Source organism: Talaromyces marneffei, chromosome 1, assembly GCF_009556855.1.
Source record: "Talaromyces marneffei chromosome 1, complete sequence".
Lineage (NCBI taxonomy): Eukaryota > Fungi > Ascomycota > Eurotiomycetes > Eurotiales > Trichocomaceae > Talaromyces > Talaromyces marneffei.
The window spans coordinates 5,097,497-5,122,168 of NC_072348.1; the positions used below are offsets into that span (position 1 = coordinate 5,097,497).

At 47.2% G+C, this 24,672-nt stretch overlaps 10 protein-coding genes across 10 annotated transcripts; 5 read left to right on the plus strand and 5 right to left on the minus strand.

Moving 5' to 3' along the window:
* Positions 1-312: 312 nt before the first annotated feature.
* Positions 313-2,703, minus strand: EYB26_001878 (uncharacterized protein; the record flags this gene model as incomplete). Its single annotated transcript, XM_054261186.1, has 3 exons — positions 313-1,165; positions 1,214-1,632; positions 1,687-2,703. 3 exons carry the CDS (start codon positions 2,701-2,703, stop codon positions 313-315), a joined length of 2,289 nt encoding a protein of 762 aa, XP_054117161.1.
* A 518-nt stretch (positions 2,704-3,221) lies between these two features.
* EYB26_001879 (uncharacterized protein) lies at positions 3,222-6,022 on the plus strand (the record flags this gene model as incomplete). The annotated part of the gene is made up of 7 exons (XM_054261187.1): positions 3,222-3,243; positions 3,303-3,364; positions 3,427-3,703; positions 3,756-4,372; positions 4,429-4,705; positions 4,754-4,834; positions 4,890-6,022. 7 exons carry the CDS (start codon positions 3,222-3,224, stop codon positions 6,020-6,022), a joined length of 2,469 nt encoding a protein of 822 aa, XP_054117162.1.
* A 482-nt stretch (positions 6,023-6,504) lies between these two features.
* Positions 6,505-6,996, minus strand: EYB26_001880 (uncharacterized protein; the record flags this gene model as incomplete). The annotated part of the gene is made up of 1 exon (XM_054261188.1): positions 6,505-6,996. The coding sequence occupies one exon, from the start codon at positions 6,994-6,996 to the stop codon at positions 6,505-6,507; it is 492 nt and encodes a 163-aa protein (XP_054117163.1).
* Positions 6,997-7,763: 767 nt separating this feature from the next.
* Positions 7,764-10,714, minus strand: EYB26_001881 (uncharacterized protein; the record flags this gene model as incomplete). Its single annotated transcript, XM_054261189.1, has 4 exons — positions 7,764-8,116; positions 8,175-10,234; positions 10,292-10,340; positions 10,402-10,714. 4 exons carry the CDS (start codon positions 10,712-10,714, stop codon positions 7,764-7,766), a joined length of 2,775 nt encoding a protein of 924 aa, XP_054117164.1.
* A 789-nt stretch (positions 10,715-11,503) lies between these two features.
* Positions 11,504-12,415, plus strand: EYB26_001882 (uncharacterized protein; the record flags this gene model as incomplete). The annotated part of the gene is made up of 5 exons (XM_054261190.1): positions 11,504-11,509; positions 11,579-11,793; positions 11,856-11,916; positions 11,976-12,233; positions 12,293-12,415. The coding sequence occupies 5 exons, from the start codon at positions 11,504-11,506 to the stop codon at positions 12,413-12,415; spliced, it is 663 nt and encodes a 220-aa protein (XP_054117165.1).
* Positions 12,416-13,701: 1,286 nt separating this feature from the next.
* Positions 13,702-15,427, plus strand: EYB26_001883 (uncharacterized protein; the record flags this gene model as incomplete). The annotated part of the gene is made up of 2 exons (XM_054261191.1): positions 13,702-14,970; positions 15,029-15,427. The coding sequence occupies 2 exons, from the start codon at positions 13,702-13,704 to the stop codon at positions 15,425-15,427; spliced, it is 1,668 nt and encodes a 555-aa protein (XP_054117166.1).
* A 503-nt stretch (positions 15,428-15,930) lies between these two features.
* On the minus strand, positions 15,931-17,127 carry EYB26_001884 (uncharacterized protein; the record flags this gene model as incomplete). The annotated part of the gene is made up of 2 exons (XM_054261192.1): positions 15,931-16,728; positions 16,795-17,127. 2 exons carry the CDS (start codon positions 17,125-17,127, stop codon positions 15,931-15,933), a joined length of 1,131 nt encoding a protein of 376 aa, XP_054117167.1.
* An 825-nt stretch (positions 17,128-17,952) lies between these two features.
* EYB26_001885 (uncharacterized protein) lies at positions 17,953-18,603 on the minus strand (the record flags this gene model as incomplete). Its single annotated transcript, XM_054261193.1, has 1 exon — positions 17,953-18,603. One exon carries the CDS (start codon positions 18,601-18,603, stop codon positions 17,953-17,955), a length of 651 nt encoding a protein of 216 aa, XP_054117168.1.
* Positions 18,604-19,670: 1,067 nt separating this feature from the next.
* On the plus strand, positions 19,671-21,617 carry EYB26_001886 (uncharacterized protein; the record flags this gene model as incomplete). Its single annotated transcript, XM_054261194.1, has 1 exon — positions 19,671-21,617. One exon carries the CDS (start codon positions 19,671-19,673, stop codon positions 21,615-21,617), a length of 1,947 nt encoding a protein of 648 aa, XP_054117169.1.
* Positions 21,618-22,511: 894 nt separating this feature from the next.
* On the plus strand, positions 22,512-24,421 carry EYB26_001887 (uncharacterized protein; the record flags this gene model as incomplete). Its single annotated transcript, XM_054261195.1, has 2 exons — positions 22,512-22,565; positions 22,637-24,421. 2 exons carry the CDS (start codon positions 22,512-22,514, stop codon positions 24,419-24,421), a joined length of 1,839 nt encoding a protein of 612 aa, XP_054117170.1.
* Between the last annotated feature and the right edge of the window lie 251 nt (positions 24,422-24,672).

Here is a 24,672-nt window from a genome sequence, read left to right on the forward strand (position 1 = left end):
ACTCGAAGTTGTTGAATGTACCTGTGGAGCTTCCCAATAAATTAAATTGTGTAGGCGGCAGCCGATAAGGCCTGGTACGTCACATGATTCTTATCGATAAGGGCAGCTCCCCGCAGGCGGCCTTAACATTGCCTATATAACACGACCTACGGAGTATGGAGTTATGTATATCGCTCTGCAATTATGTCCTTTGAGCTTGACTTCCTGGTGTGCTTGCTATATTGCAGTATATCTGAAACTAATTCAACTTCACACACTCAATAATATATATTTACACTAAGATATTTCTGCATATGGCAATTGAACAACAGGCTATTGCAGACCCGTTATATATTCATTGTGCAGCTCATCGAACTCATCGATTACTTTGGCTGCTTTGCTGCTATTCGTCTCTTTCTTGGCATTGCCGTTGGGCTTGACCACTGAGTTGATATCAGTGAGCTTCGAATAAAACTCAATGACCTTGGGATGCACCATGACTTTGCGGGGTTCAAAGCCAGTAACCTGAAGTCCAGCTTGAGATGTTGCTCGACTAAGTGCAACATATGCCTGTCCCTTTTCAAATACTCGACCTAAATCCACTTTAACTCGAGGGAGAGTCTGACCCTGGGCCTTGTGTATTGAAAGGGCCCATGCCAGAATCAATGGCACTTGTGACCGCTGTGCCTGGATTTCACCGTTGGGCAATTCTATTTTCCAGATTTCTGGCTGACAAAGTAGATGCCTTTCAGTCCCATCTTGCTGAGTAAAACAAACCAAAGGCCACCTGCGACTCGTAGTTACGCCCCCGTCCTTGTGTGCTAAAGCCCGAAGCTTCTTGCGGTTTCGGGCAGCTGCATCATCGTCATCGTCTCCGTCTTTATTATCACCAGTAAACTCATCCTCGTTATTTCGGTAGTAGTCAAATGTGGCTTCGTCCATAAAGGCAACAATCTTGCCGAGGGAGCCATTGACCAAATTGTCCTCCATATTCTTAATCAGCATAACCTGGGCTCCTTTCTTCAGATGAATGACCGGTGGCGCCATACAATTGGCGAGTAATCTCTCTCGCATCTGTACATCCTGAATGGAGCCAGAGTCTTGAGCGTGGAACGTCATTACCTCGCCAGAGAGTCTGCTCATTCGCAATCCATTGGCATTCTCTACTTCCGCACGTGTAGGGAACCTACCCATGTTAGTTATCTTGAGCATATATCTGATGCGTGAAACTCACAATTCAGTAGCGTCCAAATCATCATGGAAATCTAGTGGCCGTGATAATTTCTTGAATGCCTCTGTCGTTTGTGGTGTAATCTTTCCAAGTCTCATCTGGTTCAACATCTCTGCGAACACCGGATCCTTTTGTCGAAAGACATGGGTCAACAGGATGGTATGTTGGATTGAAGTATTCCAGGTAGCAGCGTCAAAAGCAAATTTGGCCTCTCGAGCCGATGTCTCCGGTACTGGGGGCAGCTGGAAGAAGTCGCCAGTGACGACCAGCTGAATTCCACCGAAGGGCCGCCCATTGTTTCGGATACGCCTGGCAATTTCTTCTAATTTGTCGAAAAGATCGCCATCCACCATTGACACTTCATCGACAATCAAAACCTTGGTCCGCATCCAACGATTCCTAGCTTTCTGGTTTTTTCTCACCTAATCAACGTTAGAACAATCTCTCTATGAAATGTATCAAAAGACAGATGGTACCTTCTTCACTAGTTCCGTTGCTGGCTCTTTACCCAGTCCAATTCCAGCAAAACTGTGTAAGGTGACACCTTCAATATGACAAGCAGCAAGACCAGTTGATGCAGTCACAGCAACACGATCTGGTTCTTTTCTGTATTTGTCCCGCAATTTCTTGATGATTTCTCGCATGAGAACAGATTTTCCAGTTCCGGCGGAACCGGTGAAGAATATGCTCTTCTGTCGATCTACAACAGCATCGAGAACTGCTTTCTGTTCCTCACTCAGGAATAGAGAGGCAACCCTTGCTTGAGGCTTCGTTAAGTGGTAGTCGGTAGTGGTTGACCTCTTATTTATTTTCCTCAACTCCTTTTGTTCGTCCTTCACAGTACTTGCAGTCTTGTTCCAGGGCATTTCGGCTTTTGAGGATGGTCTTCTCGTCGGTGCCGGGGTTATCGGATTGCTGTAGCCACTACTGCTGTCCTCCTGACCCCACGGTAATTTGCGACGCTTTTGCTGGGGTGGTTGATGATGTGAGGGGGGAGATGAGGACCACGGAATTGGCATACTGCTTGGCGGCAATTGTTCTTGAGGCATGTCGTCCACCTGTAGGAGCTCTGGGTATTTAATGTCGGATTGCGATGCGTTCTGGGTCCTCGTGTTTTGACTATATCCGGTGGTACTCGATCTAGCAATGTATATAGGGTTATTCGCGCCATGGCTTGACTGTGACGGCAAACTCGGAGTCTCGCTAGATGTAGGGACGGCATCTTGACTTAGAGGTCCCGGCTTGAGGATCTCAAAGTCAAGGTCATCGTCGTCATCAAAGTCGTTTTCATCAAAGTAGACGGCATCATGGAGGGATCCTAGCGCGGATTGTCCTGCGCTGGCCATGTCGATTTTGCGTTTGGCACCGGCAATGGCCGAAGGTTGCTTGATGGTCGAAAACGTACTCGCATTCAATTTGTGATTGTTGGGATAAAGCGGTTTTGCGGATACGGAGCCTTTCCCGGAGTGATCCTTTACTGCTTTGTGGAACATCGCCCTTGTGGAGATCTCCCTCACGCTGGATGTTGAAAGACGCAGAACAGTTGGCACAGCCAATTTAGAATGCCTGATCAAGACCACGGTGCCTAGCCCGTACGATGTAGCGCTGTACATAAAACTGCAGTTCAATTAGAAGAAGAATAGAAAATGAGCGAAAGTGGTGAGTTGAGTTGTATTATGATGGTATAACACCCGGGCCCCCGGTGCGGTGCTGATGATCTGAGCAGGTCATTGGACTTCGAGGAGAACATCCGAAATAATTTCGCGTTTCGCGATAACGCGACTGCCATATCGGGGCCCAGGCACTAATCGTTCATTGGGCTATCTCGCATCACGTGCTCCTTTAATTACAACGGCAAATAAATGCACGTGACCTCGTGTTTTCCGTCGCGTCGCTAGAACGAATCATTTGCCCTGAATCATTTTGATGGTCAAGAGGAAGGAAAGATGCACCACATTGTCAATGCTCTGCCACTTCCTTGACAACGAGATTGACATTATCACCATGAGCAATGGAAGGCGAGACTGTGAAGAGTAAGTCTGCTCATCCTCAATTTCGACACCAATTGGACTTGCTGACCGGACCTATTCAGACAAAGAACACCCGCTCGCCGGCGTGGTTCTTTGCTTCACATCTATCCTTCCTGAGCAGAGGGTAAGCATTGAGTTGTCACCAGAGCCAGTCCCACCTTACTAAACGTTTTTATCCTGCTGTAGTCGAAGCTCGCCGAAATTGCTGGACAAATGGGAGCTGTTCACAAATATGACTTGACCTCAGACGTGACCCATCTATTAGTCGGCGAAACAAATACCGAGAAATACAAATTCGTGGCCCGTGAGCGCAGTGATGTGTTGGTCTTGATGCCAGAGTGGATTGAGGCTGTCAGACAGTCATGGATGGACGGAGGAGATACCGATTTGCAAGCCCTGGAGCAGAAATACAGATTACCTACGTTTCACGGGCTGTCGATTTGCGTTACGGGGTTTGAAGACCGTAGGTGCTATATGAACCAATGGAGTGAATGTTCTGCTAATACAAATTCAAGCTTCGTATCGTACCTATCTACAGGAGACAACCATAGCAAATGGCGCCGAGTTTCGTAAAGACCTGACCAAGACCGTCACGCATCTCATTGCTCAACAAGCCAGCGGCGCAAAGTATAAGTTTGCAACGCAATGGTCAATCAAAGTTGTCAGTGCGAAATGGTTTAGCGACAGCTTGGAACGAGGGATGATTCTAGATGAGACTCGCTATGATCCTCTACTTCCGCCTCAGGAACAGGGCGTCGGAGCCTGGAACCGTGGCCAAGTCCAGGCGCCTGTCAAGAGAAAGACAACGACCGAATCTTCCAACACTCGATCACGTAAATTACGCAGAGTAGCGAGTAGCAAGCTCGGCGATCAAAATGAGGGGATTTGGGGTGATATCATAGGCGGCGGATTCAATTCTTCTGAAAAAGTCAATTCTGCCTCGCTTGACAAAGTTTCTTCAGTTGATTCACAGACGAAAGAGGCCTCGATTCCCCAACAAACCAAGACGTTACACAACCAGCTGCTTGCGGACCTACCGGGCCCAGATGACCCTGATGAACATGCAGCTTCTGAACAAGAAGGATTTTTACAGGGTTGCTACTTCTACATCCATGGGTTCTCGAGCAAACAGGTACGTGCACTTTCTTACTCTTGCCAATGTGCTGCTTGTAAAACTGACATACACAGGTCGACGTTCTTCGACATCATCTTGGCGTGAATGGAGCAAACGTTGTACAGCATCTCAACGACTTTTCAAGTTCGAATATACCTAAAAATGGTAACAGTTTATACATAATCTCATCGTATAAAACACCACGATCCGATGTTCCTTCCACAGATGACAACGGCTTTAGCTGCGAACTAGTCACTGACATGTGGCTGGAACGTTGCTTGGACGCAAACACCTTTGTTTCACCCGAGACTCATGTTACGAGTACTCCGTTTCCACATATGCCACTAAAAGGTGAGTTGCGTCCTCATTATTAATGATATTTTATATTGACAAACAAAGGTTTCGAAGGACTGAAAATCTGTTCCACGGGGTTTTCCGGGATTGATCTCCTACATATATCCAAGATGGTAGCCGTGATGGGTTCGTTTTACTCTTCAATATTTGTTTGTATGCACACTATTCTGACAATACGAAGGTGCCAAGTATGAGGAGTACCTCACACCCAATGTTTCAGTTCTCATAAGTAACGACCTACAAACTGCGAACACTGAGAAGATCAGACACGCACTAGAATGGGGGATTCCTGTTGTGTCTGCTGACTGGCTTTGGATCTCTGTACAGTTGGGAAAGAGAAAAGCATTTGAACCGTACATGCTTCACAAATCCAGTCCTCAACAAAAGGAGGCAAAGCATGAGCAGTCAAAAAGTATACAGAATAGCTCCGACATCACCCATAAATTAACCTCATTGCGGTCAGAAGCACATGCTGATTCTCACTTTCGACAAGCCTCCTTTCCCGCCTCGGAAACAAATGGAGATGAAGCAAATCAATCAACGAAACCATCTGTCAGTAACAGACAGAAGGATTCTGTGTCGGTTGTTTCTCAACCACCTACAGAGGGAAGTGAAAACAAGGTCACCCAAAGCGCTGGGAAAGCTGCCTCGGAGGACAGTAGCAATTCTCTCCACTCTAAATCGTCTGAGGACATAGAATCTTCAATGGATAGATTCCTCAAGAAGGCACGGGAACTCACACGTGCAAGGAGTATTGTGGGAGTAGAAAATGGAACCCGACGGCGCAGACCGAATTTAGGGAGGTCAAACTCCGCATCATCTAGAAATGGGTTTAAAAGAACAGACTCTCGAGTTAGTGTCAGTTCTATTGATACCATGAATGAAGACGGATATGGTAGTGCCGTGAGCGCCGATACCGATGCGAATCATTCCCTCACGGCCAAACTATCTCGAAATTTCACTGGCCAGAGTCTGTCTTCTCTCTTAAGCAGCAGTAAGTTCACGAGATATATCGATTCTCCGCTCCTCGAGAATGATGAACGGCTGGACGATGAGAGTGGCACACCTGCGATGACTCAACTCAACTACGAAGACCCTAACGCAACAGCCGCACGAGAGGAGATTATGAGACTTGCTCGCAGAGGCAATGTCGATGAAGCTCATGTTACTGAAATATTGAAGCAAAAAGAAGCCGTCCAACCACAGGCGGTAATAGATGAATTCCCTCAAATTGTTGACAAACAAGGAGGGCGTATGACGGCTAGACGGACGCGAAGATCTGCTGGCAAGCAACAGGATGATGACTTCTTATGAGCTAACGCAAGTAGTGCGTCGGTATTCTGACGTATATATCCTTTTCTGTTTTATCGATATGTGCAATACACTAGCTTAATCTTGACCCTGTACATAGTTTGAGATGTCACAACCCTTCTCTCTAGAATCTTGATATGAATGAGACGAATATACCCACAGTTCTCAAGAAAATAATACACAGTAGACAACGAATTCTAACCCATGCCAGGTTGCTTCTCGAGTCGAAATCCGTCGCCGCCTTTATTTACATGGTGATGTATTACAGAATACATAAGCTCCATCACCAGGAGAGCTTGGAGATGACATATCCACTGATTACCGGGGTGAGGTTGACGGATGCAATAACACCAAAGTTCCATAGACCAACACTGAAACCGCGTTCGTGCACGAAGAAAACATGAAGATCATTTAGCGAGGCTATGCCGGCAAGGGCGAAGAAGCCTCCCATTCCTAAGCCTATCATTATATTTAAACTATTAACTTCAATGCCCTAGTGTAAAAAGGAAGAGAAAAGGCTTCGCAGCTTGAAAGACACGAGACACAAGAAGCGATGTATATGATTTCGACGCAGCAGCCCAGCAGCAAGTAACCACTACTATCGTCGTAGTAACCAAGTACACAATCCTGTTTCCAAACACGGCCGCAAAACAGGCACATAGATAAGCACTGACACCAAGAGCCGTCACAAGACTGCCATTCGAGAGCGTGATACTAGTGAGAGGAACGTTGAAATGGGCAACTAGCACAGCAAACCCGGGCACAAAGAGTGGTCCCAGGGAGCCAGTGGCGAAGGAGCCTAGAAGAATTGTCAAAAAGCATAGCTCTTTCTTGATCCGTGGCCAGTTCAGAGGATCTTGAGGTGAGTCTGAGGGCTGTGGGACTAGGACACGCTCCGTGGTACTGTCGGTGCTTTGGATTCTGTTTGTTGAGGTTGACTGGAAGCTATCAGCTGGCTCTTGGATTCCGAATGCCATTTTCACTGCGTAGGCTAAGTCTCGCCAGTCAATATTGTAAAGATTCCAGACGTCATCCCCACCAAGGCCATGGACATGAAGCCATGGAATATATACTCTAACATGGCTGTGATATCGAGTTCGTATCTGGGAAGCATCAATTGATTAGGGTAACCGGGTTGGGTCGATATCGAGGCGGCTCCTCTGCTTCCGCCGCTAAATCGTCACAAGGTCTGATATCTCAGCCCTTATCTTCACTTTCTATCATTGATAAAAAAAAAGAAGTAAACATAATCACCATACGAGAAATGGTCTATCTAGTCATGTTATCAATGCGGTTGGCTCTCGTTCCGCCAGTCTTGATACTCCTTTATCGCACACCGGCTAAGATTCGGAGATTGCTGTTTGTAAGCAGGATACACGTTTGTTCAACTAGTACAAATCTTCTCAGGAGAAGAGATTAGATACAAAGACAGTTTTCAAAGCAAACTCGCCCTTTCAGTTCGCCGTTGTGCGCCGGTTAGTATGGATAAGACATAACATTCTTTGGTGAAAGGTCAAGGTGAAAAGACAAAGGGGAAAAAAGGGGGGGAAAGGGGTTCCAAATTTTTGACGAAGAAAAGATGCGGGGTATTGAACATGGTAAAGATGATGATATGATACTACAGATATGAATATAGAAAAGCATGGTAGGCGTGGGGCGTTCGAATATAGCAGCCAGTATGTGATGTGTCAAACAGCCTGACGAAGAGAACAGTATTCAACTGGTAAAAAAACACTCCCTCTCTTTAATGAGCCAAGGCTCCCGGTAGAGGACCTTCCAGGTCAATCTGTTCGACTGTTCGTCGACTTTCTTGGGTTTCTCGGAATAAGTTGGCGAAATACTTTCTGGCAACTTCGCTCTCCTGCTTGATCTTGGCCACTTCTTCCCTGCGACGTGCTAGATCCTCGACACCCTGAGCAAGATGAGAATGTAAGTTGGCAGCTGGCATGCCCAATACACGGCGGACTTGAGTTGAGATACGTGAAGCGTTTGAGTGGACATAGTCTACTTCGGCGAGGGAAGCCGCCAATTTGCGTGAAAGGCGAGGAGGAAGAGTCTGAGGGATGATTGAGAGGACATAAGCCGTTGTCAAAATCGCTGTAAACAGATGGACGTTAGTAAAAGCAAAGTCTTCTACATCTTAAATGAGACATACCAGCTGCAACCATTCCAGGGATAATCATTCGCCGTATGTTGTTAGACCCGAGCACTTTCGCAGCACCGAAAACTCCATCTATCCAACCAAATCCTGCAATGGCGCGTCCACCGAGTACTGTGACAGCCGTCATGGCGACACCAGTACCGGCAACCTTTTCTTGTCGTTCCCAGAGTCCAGGAATATCGAAAAAATCCCACAATTCTACCTGCGTATCAATTTGTCTTGCCAAAGCATGTCGTCGTCTTTGGAACATGTTGTCGGCTCGGAAACTCAAAGCGGGGAATTTATCTTCCCCGACATGCAACAAACCAAGTTGTTGAATGTAAGAGACTCCTTGCGTTGTCTTTGCGCGAGCATAATTCTCGCACTCGAGCACTGCGGCCGATACCTGATCAAGCATGGCAATCTTGAGATCTTCTGCGTACTGAAAAGCGGAGAGCAACCCGGGATATTCCACACCAAGGTCAGCGTAAGCGACCTTGTCTATCGTGTTGTTCAGGTTCTGGCGCGTGTAGTTGTAAACATCCTCACAAGACCTCTCTATGGCAATCTCGACCTGCTCCGCGATCTCTGTTTTCTTTTTCTTTCCATCTTCAAACGCAGGCACGATCTCTTCAAGCTCTGAACTGACGCGATCAAGTTCCGATTGAGCAACGTCCCGATTTACTGATGCCAACGTATTAATGTCAGACAGCACATTGAGAATATATGTTCGTGCAGGTGCCAATTTCGATCGTGCACGCCTCTCAAGAACGAAACGGCGCAAGGCTCCTTCCAGCTTTTCGAAATCCTGGATTTTCTCCTTCTCTTTGCCTTTACCTTTCCCCTTCTTTCCCTTTCCGTCAGCACCATCCTCAGGATCGCTGGGCTCATCATGGTCAGATGGATCGCCACCACCACCAGACCCAGATCCTGCAGTGATGCCGGGTTGAACTGGTATAGCATTGCTCGAAACGAAATGAACTAGCTCCTCAGCGTCCTTGTATGTGTGAGGACTCAGTTTGGCTATTTGATCCAGAATCATCCGTTGGCACCTTCCTTTGTCTCGTATATTGTCGAATCCATTGACAACCATAAACATATACGCCTTCTCATGTGCTGCGCTCATAATAAAGTCCTTCGCAGATAGCGTAAAGTGATTGGCCGCAGACACAACAAAGACAACGACATCAATCTCTTCCTGGCGTGCAAATACCGCGGTTGTCTTGACAGAGTCCGAGTTCAAACCAGGGGCGTCGATCAGGGCAATGTCAACAACACCATTATTCAAAAGAGATTCGTCGATAGTCCTAACGTCTTTCACGTAGACTTTGCACTGGGTGTACTTTGAGTTGTCGGTTACTATATCCTCCAATGCCGATAGCGAAAAGACATCGTATGTGCTTTCATCGTTGCGGTTGTAAATTCGTTCCTTGGGAATAGCGTGGACTTCTTCAACCCCGCCATTTTCCCGCGCATCGAGCACCTCACAGAAGATACTAGTACAAGGTTGCTGGTCTTCCGGTAAAATCTTGCGACGTAACAATGCGTTGCAGAAGGTTGATTTTCCAGCATTCAAGTCTCCGGTGATCAATACTTTACTAGATGTGTCGTTGATGCGATCTCTTAACGCTAGGAGATGCTTGACGCTCTGATTTATCTTCCCGTTCAATAACGAGGCAATCGACTTTTTCTCCAGTGAGTGGACAAGTTCCGTCTGGGAGGCAGCCCCGAGCTTGAGTTCAATTTTCAGAACCATAAACTTTTCGGCCATTTCGCGACTCATCAGACGGGGCTCCGGTAGTGCACGGCGCTCAGCAGCAGCACTAGATTCGCCAGCGTCGGCAGTATCGAGAGATGTAGCTGCACGCCTGATTGGGGGTGGGCGTGACGGTGAGGATTCTTGGTTTTCCAAGGTATGTATGTCGTCTTGCGACCTGGTTTGCTGCAACGACGGTCGTTCTGAAGGTTGATATGATGGATAATGAAGTGGCCATTGTCCGTTCATATCCCGTAAACCTTCTAGAATCTTGATTGCTTGGCTAATCGCTCTGGCTAGTTTGGTTCGATTCGCGTTACTAAAATAACAGCTGTTAAAAATATTGCCGCACGATGCAAGAGTTGTGAAAGCGTACTATTGAAGTTGATGAACGTGACTCGCAAGTATTTGTCTCCCCGCGTCGCCTAATCATAGCGTAAAACCAGTTAGTCACCCATTTGCAAAAACCCGATGGCTGATACATACCCTCTGGGCCTGTCTCACGAGGTGTATGCGCAGGCGTCGGCCGGTCTTCAAGCATTCCGGCCTGCCAATCGGTCAGGTCTCCCTCGAGCGCGCCATCTCCAGCAACACTTCCACCGTAGCCGGAATCATGATTCAAAGACGAAATAAGTGCTTCGGCAGCGGCTGGTCTTGCTCCATTGCCAACGGTCATATATTGTGGTGCTGCCCACGAGTTCGGAAATGACGGTTTCTGTTCGTCGTGCTCTTGGTGGCTCGAGGACGCATCTTTGGAGGCAGACGAGCTGCCAGTAGCAGGAAAGTACTCTTGGCTCATGATGCCCGATGAGATAATAGCGCTACCTCGGCGGTATGATGAAAATATCCATGAATTGTCGATGGAATATAATGTTTGGCGGTGACGATAATATTTGCGTGGTCGGAGAATTGACTTAGTAATTAATTCTCCGGTCTGCCGTTCGGCGTCACGCTATCCCGTTCGGCCCTTTACACGTGACGGCGACGCCCTTGCCACTTTGGAGATTTCAACAACATCTGATAATTTTGTTCATCAAGTTTAGGTCATTCAATCAAGTTGAGAGCCCATGTGGATATGTTAATAAATTAAGCCTACTCTCTGCTAATACAGCATGCTTTTCAAGAATCATACACAAAGCACCACCAGTAGCACCGAAATAGATGTCCAATAAGAAGCCTGCATTTTGGATTGTTTGGGTTTGAATACTCTGCCCTGAACGAATGGCTGGCCCTGACGTCACCCTTTCTATAAGCTGTTCTGCAATCTTCGCGATGGTCCAACTAGGCTGTGATTGTGCTGAAAAGTCCAGAATTTGCAGTGATACCATCATCTCTCTCCAAGAGATACCTCGGACAATAGTCTGGAGTTTAATGGGCAGGAAGAACGTCAACAAAACAGGAAGTTGCCATCCATCGAACCCGTGGCTGACGGCCGGATTAATTAAGTTCCGCCCAAGTCGTCGTTTCAGGCAATCATTCATTGATCCTATCTCTTGTTTGGCTTGCCTCACAGCGAGTGCAATTTCTATTCCCTTCTTCTGTCGTCTTCACTATTTTTAGTTTGGTTATTTCTGTTCTATAGGCCACCATGAATGTGAGTATCCTGCTATGGCCTCAATCTCAACTTGTCCTGTCTTCCCCGCTAATCGCACTGGCTTACCAGATCGTGGAATGGGCTTTCGGAAAGCGCATGACGCCTGCAGAGCGTCTGCGCAAACACCAGCGTGCTCTGGAACGGACACAACGAGAGCTTGACCGAGAACGAATCAAACTGGAAAACCAAGAGAAGAAGCTAGTTCAAGATATCAAGAAGAGCGCCAAGAACGGGCAGATCGGCGCGTGCAAGATCCAGGCAAAGGACCTCGTGAGGACAAGAAAGTATGTTGTCATCATGCATCTTACGTTTAATTAATGCTGTATCTAACCTGTACCTATTGCAGATATATCCAGAAATTCTACTCAATGCGGACGCAGTTACAAGCTATCTCACTTAGGATTCAGGTACTCGGAATCGAAAGACTTGACAATCCTGCCGTTGGCTGACTTTCTGCACTATATAGACCGTCCGAAGCAATGAGCAAATGATGCAGTCAATGAAAGGCGCTACCATGCTTCTGGGAAGCATGAACCGACAGATGAACCTCCCCGCCCTACAACGGATAGTCATGGAGTTTGAGCGCGAAAACGAAATCATGGACGAACGCCAGGAGATGATGGACGATGCGATCGACGAGGCGACCGGCTTGGAAGATGAGGAAGAGAGTGAGGATATTGTCAAGGAGGTTCTTGACGAGATTGGAGTGGATCTTGGACAAGCGGTAATTCTCATGCTACTCATTTATGAAATCACATGGCAGCGTGCTGACTTGTTGAGCAGTTTGGGGAGACCCCAGAAGGAATTGCTAAAGAAGGAGCAGGCGAGACTAGAGTAGCCCAGGCAATTGGTGGCCCTAGCGATGATGACGACCTGCAAGCGCGTTTGGACAGCCTTCGGAGATAGTTCAATAATTGCTAAGCCTGGAAATATGCTTCAAATTTTAGCTGGCGTCAAAGGAGTTCAACTGGTGGATTTTTTTTTTTTTTGGTTTGTTTTATGATTATTGTGAATACGTCCAGCCGGACTTGCAGCGAGTCTCCAATGCTAGTATCATTAGACGGATCACTTGGGGGGATAACGAGTCAATATTAGAAACAGGCATGAAAGCATAGTGCAGCCACAATCTATAAATCTAATAAGGAGAGTGTCCTTGTTCAAAAAGAGCCTCTAGAGTGTGTACTTCTAGTAGGCGTGTACTATGTACATGGCATGTACTCTGTATCTATCTCCGTAAATAGGCTCTGTACATAGTATACATTGTAGTACAGTTCGCCCGTTGGCGGGGTAAGCCTGACAGTTGCGGGCTGTGGATTGACTTCCTTACCTAATTAACTGCTGCTAACTAACTAACTAGTTAGTTAACTAACCTAACACTAACTTAACTAGTTAGTTAGCTGAATTCGCGATTCCTCTGCTTCTTACCGCTGCTGCGCCTCGCTCGAGCAGCTAAACCCCTACGACTCAATTCCTCCATCGTCGGAAGTTGGAACTGATTATTTATCAGTGCACCACCGCCTGGTTTTAGGCTTCAATTCCCCCGTCATCCACTCACGTCCGATCCCGCCGACACTTTTTGGTGGTTAGCCGCCCCATCCCCATCATATTTGGCTTTCTACCACCGACTGTGTGATCGCACCGGCTCAATACTCTTGCGGCTTCTCTTTTGATTTAATACTTCTCTTTCATTTGTTTCATCAGTTTATAGTGAACGCGTCCTCAATCCTGAAGCTGTGGTCCACGTTTACCGTCAATCCCTACAATCGATACCACACAACGGGGACTTGTTGGAACATTGAAGATCCAGTCAATACTCATCCCAGTCATCCAGGTATGTCGTGCATTAGTCGTTGTTGCATTTCAAGCCTATAGCAGATGGCAGCAGAACTCTATAGACTGCCGTTTGTCCTGAGAATGCCATTGCTGATTCGTGTGATCTGTTACAGACACAGCCTAACCTTCCGCCAGGCACAGATACCTTCCCGTTCTGCAAGATTACATCACGACTAAGCTTGTCTCAAGCATTTGGATCGATATACTCGCTTACACCGAGTAAACCCGCGCTTTCGATAACTCCTTAGCAACCTCGCTTTCATTTCTCCAGTGTCTACCGACCAGACAGTTTCAAAGTTATCAAGCTGGCAGGTAGCAAGCGTCGAAGCTTCTCTACTCAGGGTGGGTTGCTGAACCGAATGTTCGGTGGCTCCACGAGCCCACCCAAAGAGAAATCCGACTTGATTCCAACTGGAACCAGTCCAAAATCACCAACTATCAGCCCTAACGAGGCCGCATTTGGACGTGACAAGCGCACCTCGCCATCTGGAACTTCTGGCAAGAAACAGACCGAAGACCCAAACGACAAAAAGCGTCGCAGCAGCTCGGTGACCAGAGCAGCGTCTTTCTTTTCTAGCGCAAAGAATTCGTTACATTTATCAAGTCGCGATTCATCAATAACCGCTATTCAGATTGCGCAGACCCCATTTCAGAAACTCGGAAAGATGGATCCTGCCTTGACGGTGCCTCAGGGCTCCTTGAACAATTCGGCTGGAGAGTCAGTGCCCACTTCGCGCTCATCGTTCCGTGTCGGTGTCACAGAAGACCGAAATCGCAAGTGCCGGAGAACGATGGAAGATACACATGCATATCTATACAATTTCTTGGGGACGCCGGCTCCCGTTACTGGAAACACTACGATCAATGGAAATGAGACACGGGAATCAATTGAATCCACAACTGGCTCGGAGGAAACTACTCATGTAGTGGAGACTGACAATGGTTACTTTGCTATTTTTGATGGCCACGCAGGAACTTTTGCTGCCGAATGGTGTGGAAAGAAATTACATCTCATCCTTGAAGACGTCATGCGACGGAATCCCAACGCCCCCGTCCCCGAACTCCTAGACCAGGCTTTCACTAGCGTTGATCAACAATTGGAGAAATTGCCTCTGAAGAATAGCGGTTGCACAGCTGTAGCTGCCGTGTTGCGATGGGAAGATCGTATTCCCAGCTCGCATTCTGCCACAGGTTCCGCGCCTCTCGCGCCAGCCGCCGCATCCGCCAATGCTTTAGAATCAGAGTCAGACGGCCCCGACTCGACGCACAAACCAGCTCAAGCGAAGCAGTCATTATCCATAGATTTGCATTTGGTCAAGTCACATGAAAATGTCTCCCGCCAGCGGGTCTTGTACACAGCAAATGTTGGCGACGCGCGAATTGTTCTATGTCGAAATGGGAAAGCTCTTCGTCTCTCGTATGATCATAAAGGTAGCGATGACAATGAAGGAAAGCGTATTGCCAATGCTGGTGGGCTCATCCTCAACAATAGGGTCAATGGCGTGCTCGCTGTTACGAGGGCTCTTGGCGATACATACTTGAAGGATCTTGTTACGGGTCATCCATACACTACAGAGACTGTAGTACAGCCTGATCAAGACGAGTTTCTTATTTTAGCCTGCGATGGGGTGAGTAAAAACATGTGTACTGTTATTATGTTGAACTTTGATTGCTAACATTTGATAGTTATGGGATGTGTGCACCGATCAAGAAGCGGTCGACCTGATACGCAGTGTTAAAGATGCCCAAGAAGGCTCAAGAATGCTCGTGGATCACGCGCTGTCGCGTTTCAGTACCGATAACCTGACCTGCATGGTGGTCCGATTTGATGCGAATTTAATCCGAGATGTTGTTGAGCGACGTTCTGAACCTATTGGGGTCGAAGGAGATCCTTTGTCTCAGGTCAAGGGCGGAATAAGTGAAGCCGATAAGATAGTGGAAGACGCCAAAAAAAGGCTTGAGAATGCGGAACCTAGTCCTGTTGATGCTGCCTCTACTACGAAGTTGGACGAATCACAAGGGACTAAAGCATCAAGTCCGGGCGCTGCCACCACGACGAAACTCGAGGAAGTTATCCACGAATGAAGCGGGCCGTCATCAAAATGATGACCAAGTTGATGTCTTCGAATCACCCATAGACACGGCCGCCAATGCATTGAGCTTTCATAATGCTCGGAATACCTGCTTTTCATGCAACAACCCTGTTATCCTACTTGATTTGCTGCTTTGCATGGAGTAATTCCCATTTATTTGATCTGTGACATGGCTCGGATTCATATAGCTAGACCTGTTGGTAGATGTCCCTTTCGGTAATATGAGTATGTTTCCAAGCATCTTCTTCCGTTTCCTTTCACCTTTTATACATTGGCATGTATGTACTTTAAATGATTGATTATGCTGCATAGAAGTATTGAACCATGCAGTGCTACCTTAACAAATTGAATGACCGAGGACTTTACGATTGACGGCCAACCAGTAGATTGATAAAAGGGACTTCCGAATGAAGATAATAAATTGAAAGAAAAGTATAGTGTACATATGTAAGAATTGTAACAGGAGGCCAACCCCAAATGATATAAATCAACCATTTACTGCTTCAAGACAGAAGGGGCCTCGGCCGCCTCAGCGAAATCGTCATGAGCAAGGATATCCTCCGCATCCTCCTCACTCACAACCTGCATCTGACCAGGCATGACATGGTCAGAGGTTTTCTCCAAAAGACCATGATGAACCCGATCAGGCCATGAGCTCGCATAATGCGCATCATGAATATCATTCCACAGAATCTTGACCTGCTCCGGCTTCACGGCGTATTCACTATTGCTAGGCACCTTATCAAACTCGTCCTCAATCTCAAGCGGGACCTGCGATTGAACCTGACCCTCGAACTCCTCGACTCGTTGCGCCGCTTCAAAGGCAGTGGTTCGCTCCGCTTTCCGCGTCATGCGTATACGCTGCAATGCCCTACGACCAAGTTCCTTGCGATGTTCCGCGCCAAACCCATTCTTAATCTCCTCTTCCTGAATAGCAAGCACAGCCGCAATATCAGCGACACTAGTGGCCTTTTGATCCATCAAGATCCGAGCCCGTTCTTTCTTCGGCAGAAGCTTTCCGACTTGCTTTTCATGCTCTTCGTCGAATTTTTTGGCAGCCAATAAATCGCGCGGCCTCTTTTGATCAAGCCATTTCTCGGTCATGGTGACCATTTCCTTGGGAGGGGCGAGTTGGCGTTGTAGCGAGAATTCGCGGAGGAGGTGGTATGCTCGGAGGCCGACTTTGGCATCGTCAAAGTGCACGGAGTAGTAGGGTGCCCACATATCTTTTCGAAGGCTGGCGGGGATGGTTTTTTTGCCGTGGTAGACTAGTTGCGATAGAACGCTTTTTTCCTGTCGTTGTGAAGCATCAAGTCAGTACAGAGAGCACGTCGCACTATTCCAAGTTTCTGAACACACCTCCAAATACCGCGTCAACGAATAAACAACCTGATTCGTCCGTATATTATTATACACAAAAATATTCTTTCCATGCGTAATCCGATTCAACGCCTTCCGTAACCTAGCACCTTCCTGCCTCTGGAACTCCCGGTACGCTTTCGAGTACGGATGACGAGGTTTGCCCTGAATGACCGTGTCCGTGGGCACTGGTGGACGCCGAACCAATTCCCATGTTGCGATCTTGGTTGGGTCGAGGGCACTGCCTTCGAGTTTGTATTTGTCGAGTTTGTCGCGTTTGGTGAGCTCGTCGAAAAATTTCGCTATCCGCTTTTGAGGCAGTCGGGAGCCCATGGTGGTGTGTGACCCCTGCTCGAGGGGGTTGAGTCAATTGATGTTCGTGGAATTGATGAGTCGGTCAAAAAGTTCGTCGTATGCTAATTGGGTAGATTGTCACTGGTCGAAGAAAGACACTGTGTTGCTAATGTGCAATGGTTCACATTGAACGAGAGGTTTCGGAGAGGAAAGTTGTCGGAGGTTCGGAGCACCTTTCCGGGAAAATCAAAATCGAGACTAGACTAAGAATCATCTACAACAACCACCACCACCACCACCATCCATCCCATCTTTCAATAAACTTCTCCAATAATTCGCCTTGATATGGGATAAACAATTCTGCACAGAAATCAAAACAGTTTTCGCCATTCCAACTGTCTCCATACTGTCTCATACTGCATTAATTGCTAGACAAACTATTCTTCTCTTGGTCCATCCATCATCGAAAATATCATAAAACCCAACCTCAGCAATCATCGTTCTCACCGGAAGGATAACACTTAAGGGAAACCCACCGTAGTCTGGATCCTCACTCGGCATCATAGCAGTTTTGTTGCTCATATGGTGCTGATGAGTTATACATGGCAATCGAAGCCCTCTTCCCTATGAACCATACGTGTTTTCTCACAGGACAAGAACCGTCTTTCTCGACTATACATAACTAATCTATTTTCCAATCTCCTACCTATGCTTCGTAAATATATCATTAACAGTGCTTAGATATCTCGGAAGAGCAACGGACAAAGTACATGTGTAGAGGCAATTCAAAAGACAAGTGTTCGGGCTTGTATCAACTCTAACTCTCAGTGATGGTTAGTATTCTGGTGTATTGTACAGACACCCTCAATGCGTTATCACAGGAGTCCTTCCATCCCAAGTGCTTTTCTCAACAGCATCCACCAGACACCCCGCCACGCTAATTCTCGAGATACCTCCCATGCCCGCGAAAAGACCAAGTCCTTTCCCGTCGTCACCCAGGAACCGAACAGGCGCTTTTCTCCCCAGAGTCAGTCTCGCAGCCCTCAACAACACGAACTTCATCCCACTCTTCTTGAGTATCTCGTCGACGTGATTATGGTCCGCAAACGAATTCGCAAGTTCGGTGTTGGAAATCGCCCATCTCATAATCACCGTGATGTTGGGCAGAGAAGACCCAACTCCAAAGGATGATAATGTCGCAATTTTGGAAACCCCGTGCCTCTTCATAGCGGCGATGAGGTTTTCGTGCGTGTCGGCCATGAGCCGGGTTCCTTTTTCCTTTGAAGATCCAATCGTGACGATCACGGCGGTTGGGATGTCGTCTGGGACTACGCTGAAAGCGGTTTCAATGTCTGAAGGTTCTAGTGGTGTGCCCTTGACTATCTTTAGGCCCTCCCTGGCTGATAGGGTAGAGGGATTTCGAATCAAGGCTGTAATCTTGTGGCCGCGCTGCAATGCTTCGTCAACCACGAAACGGCCAGTCTGTCCATTGCCCCCGATAATAAGGATGCGCATGTTGAGATGATATATTATGTTGTGTCGTGGTAGGATGCCTTTTGCTCAGGTGAATGAACGATGAACTGGATATATGATATTTCCATAACCTACGAGATGCATGAGGTATTTATAGATGTGCCCTCAACTCTACCTAGGTAGCGAGGCGAAGTTGCAATACATGGTTTAGTGTTCCAATTGCGTTACTAGGACGTAGCCCAGCTTCTTCCTAGACAGTGGCCACCAAGTTACTGGAAGCCTAATGCGCACTGTTTTCTTTCGATTTTGCTGTTACGGACATCTTCTGGAGTCCGAAGTCCGGGTGTTCGCACTGTCCTTGCTCAAAGCCGAGTCCGTAGCATTACAAATCCGATTGTTGCTGATCAAAGACATGATATTTCCATGAAGCGCGCGCAAGAGCCATACGTAATGGGTGATGGTCGCGTGTTTCTTCGTGACGAAGTACATTCTGTCATCCTTACTGATAGGATGAAGTGTTGGTTGAGGATTCAAGAAGCGATTATTCAGCGACGGAACATTGAACCAGTGTCGCTCAATCCGGCATAGGTAGCACAGTATATACTACCCTAGTACCCTATTGGTACACACCTCGACTCCTCACATCCAGCCTCAAAGCATCAACGTAAACTGGTCAGCCTTAATACCGTTAGGTTAGTTCATGGATAGCAAACGAAATCTATTTGCTCCACGGCAATTTGCGTATCTGGACCCTGTATGAATCTTGCTGTTAATCCCGTCACCCCAGACATTGTACATCATCACGTCACATGGCTGGACTACAACCATCAAGAGAGGTCCCAACCAGGGCTACATTCCTTGCTCAGGCCGATTCTGGGGCCAGAAATGTGTCTGAACTCAAGCCTCTCAGTTGTACGAATTGTCGACATCGAAAGATAAAGTGTGATAAGTCGCATCCCTGCACTGCCTGCAAGCGATCAGGCATTGACTGCGTATTCCCGAAACGAACCCGTGTCAGGGCTAGCGGGCGACAAAGGAGTAGGAACTACAGATCCAGAGATGACGAGCTCCTCAGGCGCATTGGAAAGCTTGAGGACCTCGTTGAAAAGATGGGTGGGGATGTCCCCAATCTCTCGACATCCAAAGCCCCCGGCGGTCGGTCGACCACTTCATCTGAATCTTCCGCTTCTATCATCAGCTACAAAGGGAGCAGCGGCAATCTCCGACATTCGTCCACGGAAAAAATGACGATTCCCCGGAATAAGTACATCAGCGGCGACTTTTGGGCCAACCTGGGAGGCGAAGTCAATGGGCTGCGCTCTTTACTTGAACATCATGTAGACGACGATGATGATCAGAGCAATGATGACGATGAACATTTCCAACATACTCCTTCAACTACTGGCTCAACTGGTCAACCAATACACTCGTCATTACTCGACTTCGTCTTTCATGGGGCTGATGGTCGTCCAAAACAACAGCTGGATTTTCCAGTATCATTCCGGCACTTCAAGGCCCTTGGTGATACCTATTTTACCAATGTCGATCCCATTTTCAAAATTATTCATAGGCCAACGACTCTCTCTTATATAGCGAATAGTACGAGAAACTTTTCAGCACCGCCAAATAATAATGCAGCCGAGCTGCTGATGCTATGTATGTATTTCGCTGCAATCTCATCAATGTCGCCAGAGGACTGTCAGAATACATTCCATCAAGACCCCCAGACCCTACTTCCCAAATTCAGACGCAGCGCGGAGCTCGCCTTTGCAAGAGAGAATCTTCTTATTACGGATGAATTCGCAGTTCTTCAAGCGTTCGCGATCTACCTCTTTACCTTACGAGCACACAGCAAAACCCAGTCCACGTGGACTCTCTTCGCACTCCTGCTCAGAATTGCTCAGTCATTTGGAATACACAAAGACGCTGATGATACCGGCATATCTTTTTTTGAGGCTCAACAAAGAAGCCTTCTCTGGTGGCAGATCATGATCCTTGACCTCCGTTGCGCAGAAGACCGAGGTACTCAACCGATGATATTCGATGGTTCTTTCAACACTGCGATGCCTCTCAACATTAGTGACGATGACTACGGACCTGAAACAAACGAGCCTGTTCCGGAACTTTCGACTTTGACAGACATGACCCTGAGCCATATCACCCATAAATTGGCATTTATCTTTCGAAAGCTTCTATTTCCGAACCAAATAAGTTTCACTGAGAAAGAACAGATGATTAAAAGCTTGAGCCATGAATTCGAGTCACTTTACTTTCAAAAGTGCGACGCAAATATACCTATTCAGTGGTATCTCTCGATGGTTAGTCGATTATTGATCCTCAAGTTGTGGTTATCATTGAGATATCCGCTTCAAGGTCGAGACCAACCGATTTACCCGAATACCGGCACTACCCGGGATCAAACACTTCGTATAGCGGTGTTGATCCTCGAGATTATGAATATGTATGAGAACGATCCGAAGAGTGTCCGGTTCAAGTGGGTCGGACGAACGTGGGTGCAGTGGCATCCATTAGCCGTCGTACTGGCCGAACTGTGCGTTCAAACACAAGGCCCGTTAGTAGACCGAGCATGGGCGGTAGTGGAAAGTGTTTGGAATACCTTTGGAAAACAAGTTGCTGATACCACGGAGGGAATATTGTGGAAACCGCTCAAGAGGCTACTAAAGAAGGCTCGAGCTGCATACCAAGAAGCGGCACTCAAGAGAGATGTCCACCGAATCAGAGACACAACTGTTCATGAGGTAGCTCAGTCTCTTTCAGATCCAATGTTTGATCTAAGTCAAATGGAGGTTGATGAATACAGCCGGTCACTATTGCTTAGCAGCTGCGCTCCGACCGATGCACAGATGGCCCCTCTATGGAACAACTCTGATGCTTCTTACAGCATGAATCCAATTCCGCAGAATATAGTCAATACGGACTATACCAATCAAATCAACTGGGCAATTTGGGAGGGATTTCTCATGGATTCCGAAGTCTCATATTCGATAGAGGAAAATGCATTTGAGGCATGGCCACTTGCTTCTAATCCTGCCTGAGCTGCAGAATGTACGTTTGCCCAGATTATAAGCAGTGAAGATGAAAATGGAGAGCATTTTCGGCACATAAACCGAAAGAATCATAGAGGTGGAAGTCAAGAAGTCGATGGGAATACACCGATACTTACAACTCCATAGGATCTTCGCGGATTGGTATATCGACTGAAGGGGACTCGAGCAGCACCTCATCGGATACAGTAGACGCATCAGGGACAATGGGTTGTAACTGACTATTCGTTTCCGGATTCGTTACTGCTGCTAATGAGTATGGCTAATTTCGGTGGAGACATTGGAGAGCTATCTATCTCGGCTATATGGTACATTTTCGCTTTGCAGGGCTGCAACTGCTGCAAGCCTTTGCCACTCTCATAATAGAGGAATGATATGCCCTGTGGATATTGTTAGTTAACGTGTTCATTAATTGCCTGCGATTCACTCACTTAAGAGTCTACCTTGGTAGATATTGTGCATAGGGTAGTCAAAAGTTTATATTTCTGGGGGAAAAGGACAAAACAATTGAGACAATCGTAAGTGTCATTCTAATTATAGTTAGTTATCAGAACCACTGCACCACACCATCCTCTTGGCTCAGAGTATCCCGAGTAACGAGCCAGTATTGAATACTCAACGACAACCTGACGTTGATGGTAGTTAGAGGGCAGACACGGGATTGGAGTTACTTAAGCTTACCGTCCCCAACTGGGCCATTGTCTCATTGACCATGCGTCACTCTCCGCACCGCCAACCTTTAGGTATCAACACTCTTATACAATCACTTTTCATACCGGCCACCTTCAATCGACCCCCTTCAATCAACGGTGGTTATGCATGCATGGTTTCAAATAAGATGACTAACGCGCTGAATCATACCGTGTCAAACACCTATAGGCGGCCATGTCCGACTCCAATAACAACAGTCGTCGCGAGCGACCATTGCTGTTCTCCGTGGTAAGTAAGCTATGAACAATGGATGAAACACGAACAAGATCTTATAGCTTATGCCTCTCTTTACTCTGAAGAACCGCAAACTACGTCATCTGCAAGGCCTATCAATTCGAAATCTATCCATCACACCACCAAGTCGCGCTCGCGGTAAGACGATCGATGATGACGATATCCCTTACTCTCTGAAAACCCCGGTCAAGCTAGCTGTCCAGGCGCAAAATCGAAGTGTCACCCAATCTCGCTCATACACGGATCTCAAATCAATATCCCCTAAGGTGCAACCTCTGGACGGCAATCAGGAGCAGCATGATAAACAAATACGAGAATCGCGACCTAACCGCCGACGGAGCACGCTACCATGGAGTGGAGGAGACCTGGAAAGTCGGCAAACAAAGTTAGAGGATATCGCGCGCAGCCGGATGGCCGATGTCTGGTTTTCCATTCACTGCGATGGTATTGACGGCCCGGTGTACGTCAGCGAAGTCGTTGAGAAAACAACAAACCCGGACTTTCGCGTGCTTGATCTCAATGTGTGCGGTCCTCATGTCTCCAGAATGGATCAATTGTGTGTCAAAGTATGGGTCAAATCAGAGAACATGAGCGACTACACGCTTCTTCTAGAGCTTCATCAGAGTTTTCGGTCTTTACAATTTGTTGGCAAATCCTTAGAGACTTTTCATCACCCACTTCCTCCGAATTGCGTCTTGTTTCATTTCGCGGACGGGATATTTACAAATCTCACGGACTTGCCGCCAACTCAGACTAATCTTGCGGGTTTCACAAATGGATCCCCTCATATGGAACCTCAGAGCACCTCTTCATACGATGCATTGATGCGATTGGCAAATCTAGACGACTGCATACAGGATGCACTCGCAACTAGGGAGAAACTTGAATCTCAAATCAACGTTATCCTGAAGAAATACCAGAAAAGCCTAGAGTTACTCAATCAAGTATCCCAGGCTGAAGAGAAGACGGCCTTGATCAAAAGAGGCATTGCCAATGAGAAAAAGCAAGTTCGCTTGAGCGCGAAACGAAGGGATGAATTGATCGCTAGCATCAATGCACGAAGAGAGTCCATGACTTCGGGTCGTGAGAATCAGAACAAGACGTGCACTCACTTGACAGACGCTCGGCTGAAGTTGACTTTCAGTGCGTCTTTGCTGGGGCATAATCGAGAAGATGCCAAGGGTCAAATCCGGCGTATCTGCGAAGACTTGCTGGCGATATATCCCATTGAACCTCTTTCCGACAAAGCATTGGCCTTTACTATTGCTGGGTTGCATTTACCCAACTCCAAATTTGATGATATCGACAGAGAGGTGGTAGCAGCAGCTCTCGGATATACCGGTCATCTTGTTTACTTATTGTCATTTTACCTTTCGGTTCCTCTACCTTATCCTATCAAACCATATATGTCGAGCACCTTCATCCAGGACCCGGTATCCGCTGGACTTTCGCGCCGGACTTTTCCGTTGTACCCAGTCAACGTTCAGTATCGGTTCGAGTACGGCGTCTTTTTATTGAACAAGAACATCGAAGTCCTCATGAACCGCTTTGGTCTCCGGGTTCTCGATATCCGACATACTCTACCAAATCTCAAATACCTTCTCTACGTCTTGACAGCTCGAACAAACGAGCTGCCCGCCCGGAAAGCAGGAGGCGTTCGAGGTCTTCTTCTTGGTCGCAGTACACCGATGATGTCTAGACAAAACAGTCAAGACAGCTTTGCCAGTAGCGAAATCATGCCGCCACATCGAATGCCTTCTGAATTGCTGAGGAACGATGCCAACAAAAGCCAAACATCGTACTCGAAGCAATCCAATCTAACTCCGGTCAACCCTGGGTCAACGATGTGACAAGTGCTGGTTGAGAGCCAGAGAATATACCATAATCTGTATCTGTATATAACTAACTAATCAGAATAGCTTCAATACATAACGTAATATCCTTTCCTCCAATTGACCATACCTACTGTAGTTAGTTAGTACCGGAGTAGGCATCAGGCCACAGACCGACAACCCCGCCCCCCTTTCCGCTGCTTAGTCAGGCTCGCTTTGCATCGGGATGTCTTGCTCACCCACGCCCACTTCCCGAAAGAAGGCGACCC